General features: G+C 34.9%; 1 protein-coding gene across 1 annotated transcript; it reads right to left on the bottom strand.

The window, feature by feature from the left end:
• Positions 1 to 1,245: 1,245 nt before the first annotated feature.
• On the bottom strand, positions 1,246 to 6,431 carry LOC100814485 (microtubule-associated protein 70-2). Its single transcript, XM_003553336.5, has 11 exons — positions 5,944 to 6,431; positions 5,529 to 5,614; positions 5,189 to 5,254; positions 4,929 to 5,099; positions 4,600 to 4,770; positions 4,317 to 4,472; positions 4,061 to 4,207; positions 3,264 to 3,335; positions 2,644 to 3,183; positions 2,378 to 2,562; positions 1,246 to 1,671 (listed from the first exon to the last, which is right to left on the bottom strand). The coding sequence occupies exons 1-11, from the start codon at positions 6,092 to 6,094 to the stop codon at positions 1,653 to 1,655; spliced, it is 1,764 nt and encodes a 587-aa protein (XP_003553384.1). The 5' UTR covers positions 6,095 to 6,431; the 3' UTR covers positions 1,246 to 1,652.
• Positions 6,432 to 6,677: the final 246 nt, after the last annotated feature.

Consider the following 6,677-nt stretch of genomic DNA (forward strand, 5'->3'; position numbering starts at 1 on the left):
AAAAATAATAATAATGAATAAATAAATCACAATTGAGAAATGATTAGATTCCATGGATTAAAGACACGTGTGATTTTCCAACAAGAAAAAAATACAAGTTTGATGGGTCTGTATATGGTGTGGTCCGGGATAAAATGGATCACCGGTGGTGCATTCTTTGTGACCGTTGATGTAATAGTATTTATATGAAATGATATGATGTAAAGATACGATTTTATGAAATTTGCAATCTCATCCCGTGTCATTTATTAATAACGATGAGGAAGAAAATGCACAATTTAAGCTCAAAAATCGTAGATTGCTACTTTCCCTTATTAGGATAGAGGAAGGTTTTTTATTGGACCCCAAAAATTTTGTGCCATAACAAACATGCCACATGGGTGCTCATCAATAGGCACTCTAAAAATTTAATATCAGAACCGTTGTGTCTTTAAGGAAAATTGATAATTTTACCTTATTTTTTAACGCTTACTCTCATACCCCAATACATTAAAAACAGGATAAAATTTGAAAACCTGCTCTTAAGGGGGGGAAAAAAGAAGAGAAACTCTTAAAAACGAAGGATAATTAAGAAAAAAAAATCATTATGTACCCTTTCTTTCGATGTAGTTAATTCGAATAAAGACTAGGATTGAGTAAACCTTTCCTTCCTTTTGTCACTCTTACCGATTAATGAAATTAACTGGCTAGAATTTTATTATCATATATTGCGTTCCTTTGAAATTTGAAACTGAAAATAAGTTAGATACAGTATTAGAATTAAAATTAAGTCAATTATTTAATCTCTAAATATTAAATTCTATAAATTAGTTTTATTTGAAATTAAATAAAAAGTCCTTGTATTGCAATGAATACTAATTAGTTAATTTTAGTTTTTGAATGAAAGTATTTCTAAGATTAAGATCCTCTAATATCAATTTGTGTCTATGTATAAGATAGAAACGCAAAATTATAGTATCACCCATCGTTATTTGAGTAAACTCTTAATTTTACTTTTGCGTATTTCTTTTTAATAATATATTTGCTTTTGTGTATTTCTTTTTTATAATATATGATATTGTTATATTACTAGAAATAGTAGAGACAACTCTAGCGTGAGCACAATGCTTGGTCACTAAAGACTTCTGACTCGGGCCAAGGGCAGACCTTTGTCAGTTACAAATTGGTAATTCTGTTTTTGTTAGATTTCGTTACCATAAATAAGAATGTCCAACAGCTTTTGCATTAAACAACCAAACGTGAACATGAGCGGCATCAATATATTTTTCCCAAGAGTTCGGTGAAAATAAAGAAAACTTCAAACCAGTTTAGACTATAATCAATCCAGATTAGGTACAGCCCAAAGGTTGAAACTCAAAGCATTTTGAAATAACTTTTGAGCGAGCTATATTCAGATACACTTCCACAAATCAAGTGGAACCACTAATTCTAAATTTTCTTTCTGAAGATGGTATACAAAAAAATATACAAGACATGGATGCCCTACAAGAACACAAGGTCCCTTCTTTACACCTTACCCCTGGTCGAGACAGCTTAAATACAGGAGATAAGGAAAAGAGAATAAAAAATGATAAATCAACAACAATATTCAGCACATGGGGGAAGAATTCCTTAGAGTTACACAGGATCACAGGCAATGCCAAGGAGTTTGGCTAAAAGTTACGTGCACTCCTGAAAATCCAATGAAAAGTGCTGTGAATATCCGCAAAAAAATGATAGCATCATTTCACCGCAACATACAAGAGCATCCCTTGATAAAATGCTTACAGTAAAACTATGTTTTAAAGATACAAGCCTTTGTGTTATAACTTATACCAAATATTAGGACTGAAATCCCCTCTATTTTCAGGATCAAACTGTTTCAGTTATCCTAATGCATTGTAAAGTATCTGGAACCAGACCAGGCAGGGTAATTACTCAAGTACCAGATGAATTACCCAATAGGTAGCAGTTCTAATTCAAATACAAAAGGCAATGGGACCATCTTAGCTTCAGTTATGAATTATGATAAGCAGCTGCATTTCAATATTAAACGTTGAAGCTCATATTGACATCATATATTTTTATATATTAATATCCTTTAAAGTGCAGGGCGCACCTAAATTTGGGCAATCATTCATGAGAAACTCAATAAGTTCTCACAAATTCATATATTGCTATCAAGTTGCTCGTACTTTCTAAATATTTAAACAGTTGAGTTTTTCATCAATGATGAATGCTGATCCACTCTGTACCTAACACACCAATCTGGAGGAGCCAAATCTTATATTTTGACAGTGATAAAACCATGTTCAAGTAGAAAAATATGTATTTTTATACTTAACTATGAAGAATAAAAGACACAATATCACACAAAGGGAAAAAAAAAAAAATTGACCTGGAAGGAATTGACTGGGAATTTACAGCCCCCCTAGGAGCACTTGCTCGCCGTGCCCTATGATCATGTTCCTTGCTAATCCGCATTGCGGCAACCTCCTTTTCCATAGAAGCAACTTCCCTACGCATTTTTCTGGCCTCAACTTCCATAGCCTTGCTCAATGTATCAACCTTCTTTGCCAACATCTTCCAACATTAAAACAACAAACTGAATTAGATGAGGGAAAATGTGGAATCAGTAATCTTATTTAAGAAATGAGATGATACCTCTATTGCATCATCCTTATCTTTAAGAGTCAGGTCTTTTTCATGACAAGCCTTCCTCAGAGATATAACCTCTTTTTGCAACATGTCATACAGCATTCCTGAAACATAGTCTTCATTTTCTGATTTAGATTTTTTGACTGGAGTACCATTTGCACTCTCCTCGTGTGTAGTAATTGTTTCACTGGTGATGGTCTGAATGTTGGAGTTTCTTGGCATGTTATCTAGCCCATTGGCATCTGAAGTTGGCCTCTCTCTCTCCAAGTTTCTACTACCACCATCGAATGATCTCGATGAAAGTTTGGCATGTTTTAGTAACACATTAGCACTGTTTGATCTTAGAGACCCTGGTCTCGAAATTGAGGTTTTCCTAGATTGATATCCATTGGAAGAAGATGCAGAGAGACTCTCAGCTCCACCAAAAGACTGTCTCCGCGAAGGCCCAGTGGCAATGTTTCTTCCATCTGATACAGTGAATTTGGAATTACCATTAGATGTCTTAACCCTTTCCTCCAAAACTTTGAAGCGCAATTGATATTTTTCCTGTCATATCAATTAAATATTTTAGAAGAGGCTTTTCGATACGAATTGAGTGTTTGGAGTCAGATAAACATATTATATACCTTCATTTGTGCCTCTGCCTTTGCAGTGCGCTCAGCTATAGCCAATTTATCACGTAATTGTTGCATTTCACCCTACAAAATAATGGAATTAATTCAAGTTTCTAATAAAAAATCAACAACTCCATCTAATTTATGTGCTATCAAATAACTTCATTCTAGCACTCAAATTCTTGCAAATAATATCAAAAACATTTATCAGCTTCTCTTACAGTTTTTCCACTTATGACTGACTACTGGTTTCAAATCAGGGAAGCACTTTGTCATTTTTTTATCAGCCAATGTTAGTTGTTAGTTTTTGCTATGTTAATCGATGACAAGAATATACAGGGAATGTATGGTATATAGCAGAAAAATAGAGATATAATAGTAAAAACAAATAATCTATATAAAATAGTAAAAATAAATAATGGGAAGTCACAGGGTAGAAAGCTATACAATACTTCTGTGTTGGCTCCAAAACCTGAGCTAGAAACACCTGCCTCATCAACATGGCAGGAGGAGGCAACAAGAGAAATACAAATTGCGATAGCTACTTTGTTGATCAATTTTATTTCTTTCATTCCCTCTCTCTACCAGTCAATGGTCCTCAAACCTTGGCATTAGATATATAAACATCCAACCACAATGTAACTAAGAAGACTAGTGTAAAAGATTAGAACAGGAAAAATCGGTAAATGACATATTGTATGTATGACAAAACATCAATCAACAGGCGTATTTTGCAAAACATCTGCTGCAAGAAACATCCAAATAACTTGCAAAAGACAGCAAAAGCAATTTCTGAGCTGTTTACATGCCTGAAAAAATTTTCTTTCTTCTAGCCACTGCTTCACAGGCATCACTTTATCATTAGCATCTTTCCACTCATTTGCAACTACAGTCGCAACCCTGTTCGCAGTAACTTTGGCACGTGCTACTTCCCGCTCCAAAATTTTCCTTTCATCCTATGTCAATTTTGAAGGTTAGAACTTATAAGCAGCCAAGAGCATCTACAATAGACTCAAAACAACAAACAGTATATATGATGATTATCTGAAGAAGGTTAATATTTACATTCATCTCTTGCACTTTACGCTGGTAATCACGGACAGCATTAGCAGCAGCCCCACCAGCCAAGACAGCCTCTTCAAGCTCACGAACAGTTTGAGTTAGTTTTTCAACTTCAGCAACCTTTTGCCGAAGCATTTTGTCCAAGATTTTGTTCTCCTCCTAACATAAGAGTGTAACATACTTCATTAAATTTTGCATTCCACTAATTGAGTATGTAAAATATGTGCCTTACTAGCAAGTATAAGCAAAAATTATTTTTTTTTCAAAAAAAAAAAGAATCACAAACCTGGCATATTTCAATCTGTTTCATTAACTCTTGATTTTTGTTTTGCAGATCATCAACCAAGGATGCTTTTGCCAAAGCAATCTGAACAGTTCTCTCAGCCTCAAGAAGAGCAGCCTCCTTCGATTTGGTTAGCCGACCCAGTGCTCTGTTGTCATCCTGCAGCTTTGCCACCTAAAATAATATAGCAGCAAGGATAAATAATATATACCCCTTTGGTCTTGATTCTGATCATGGAATGAGCATCCATGGGACATTGAATAACTGAATAAACTACCATCCGGTCCCAGCTAAAAGCTAATTCAATGCATAACATAGCCATCAAAATGTACCTCCATCCTAGCAAGCTTGAGTTCTGCCTCCAGGGGTGCAATAATCGCTTCAATAGGAGGCATTTCATCGTCTTTCTGTGCAGCATGAACCCTTCGAAGTGTGGCTTCTGCAGCAAATTGTGCAGCCAGTGCTGCCCTTTTCTCCTCATTGATTTTTTTTATTTCAAGGTTCTGTCAAACATATAAGTATTAAGTGGCACTGGAATAATGGTTTTTGCAAGAAGTGAAGAAAAAATTCAACGAGGAAATATCTAGTGTACCTTACTTTCCAGAAGAGCTTCAGCTGCTTTTAGCTTTTCATCCACCTTGATCAGCTCATCTGTTAGCTGAGATGATTAAACAAATGAAAACACAGGTGTCATAATATTGAAATTTGAAATTTTTAACTACCGAAATCTTCATTGCACACTGACTTCACGTAGCAAAAGCCTCTCAACATTTATACTGCAAGTCAGAGAATTACTAAAAGCAATTTTCTGAACCGCAATTTGATGGTCCAACGAGATAGACACTATTCTATTTCACAAATTAATTTTCTTAAAAAATTACAAAGCAGATTAACAGCTTTGAACATTTAGAGAATTTGAAGCAGAAAGATACCTCTTCAACCCCCTTTTCCTTAAGACGCTCTGAATTCCTCAATGACTTAATTTCCGCAAGTGCATCCCCAAGCTCTCTATCTTTCTCTGCAAACCAGCCAATCCATTGTTAAAAAAACATAATAAAAAACAATCAAAATAAACCACACACAATTTAAAGATTATTCACTAAACAAAAATAAAAATAAAAATAAACGCATTGCCATAAATATGAATAAAGTAACTGCATTTTTCAATTAACTTTTTATAAGCTCAATTTTAGCAAGCTCCAGAATCCAGATAGAGAAATTGAGAAGAAGCGACTATTTATTTATTTTCGGTTTTTATCAAGTTCAATACAGCACAATTTTTCACACGATTGAAGAGGTATTTGATATAATATTTTTTTTATTTTTTGAAGTAGAAATGGTGCATGCCTCGGAGTTCGTTCTGGAGGCGCGTGAGCTCGACGCGGACCGGATCGGAGCCATGGAAGAGGGAGATGAAGTCGTCGGAGGGCTTCTTGGGGCGACCCTTCAAGGCCTTCGCGTCGGCGTCTCCGGCATTCCCAATGTGGGTGCTCGCCATCACAGATCTGCTAATGCTTGCTTCAATCTCATATAACAAACAAGAAAAAGATGAACCCTAACCACAATTTCAAAATCAAAAACCAACCACAGAGAGAGAGGGAGAGAGAGAGAGGTGTGTTTGTATTTTTGTAATGTGTGTGTGTTGTGTTACTGTGTTAGTTTGTTGTGGTGTTGTGTGTGTAGTGACAGTGATATTAAGGAGTAGGCAGTGTTTGGAAGAGAAATAAGTCAAGGATTTTAAATAGGGAAGGGAAGATAGTGATGATGATGAGTGGCACTGAGATAAGGTAAAGTAGCAAGTGCATGTTTATTCACAGTCAAAAATATTTTAGGTTTCAATGCAAATCATAAAAATAAGAATCATAATTTCTTTATAAAATTATACGCGGTTATTCTCAATTCAGACTGAGTATTGAGAGACCAGGGTCCTAATCCATAAACCAAAAACGCAAAAAGGTCCAAAACTATTGTTATCTTTTTGTCTGTATACTATTTTTAAAAAAAAAAACTCAGTTAAATTGTTTTTCTAAGTCCAGTTAAATTGTTTTTCTAAGTCCAGTTAAATTAATAATATTACTTAT

Source organism: Glycine max, chromosome 19 (assembly GCF_000004515.6).
Source record: "Glycine max cultivar Williams 82 chromosome 19, Glycine_max_v4.0, whole genome shotgun sequence".
NCBI classification, from domain to species: domain Eukaryota; kingdom Viridiplantae; phylum Streptophyta; class Magnoliopsida; order Fabales; family Fabaceae; genus Glycine; species Glycine max.

What these genes read in the sequence shown, in the direction of transcription:
- LOC100814485 (XM_003553336.5), bottom strand. Translation starts at nt 6,094, where the DNA reads ATGGCGAGCACCCACATTGGGAATGCCGGAGACGCCGACGCGAAGGCC. An exon ending in AGGAAAAGGGGGTTGAAGAG is followed by an intron (nt 5,255 to 5,528) that starts GTATCTTTCTGC and finishes TAATCATCTCAG; the next exon opens with CTAACAGATGAGCTGATCAA. An exon ending in AAGCTCTTCTGGAAAGTAAG is followed by an intron (nt 5,100 to 5,188) that starts GTACACTAGATA and finishes TATGTTTGACAG; the next exon opens with AACCTTGAAATAAAAAAAAT.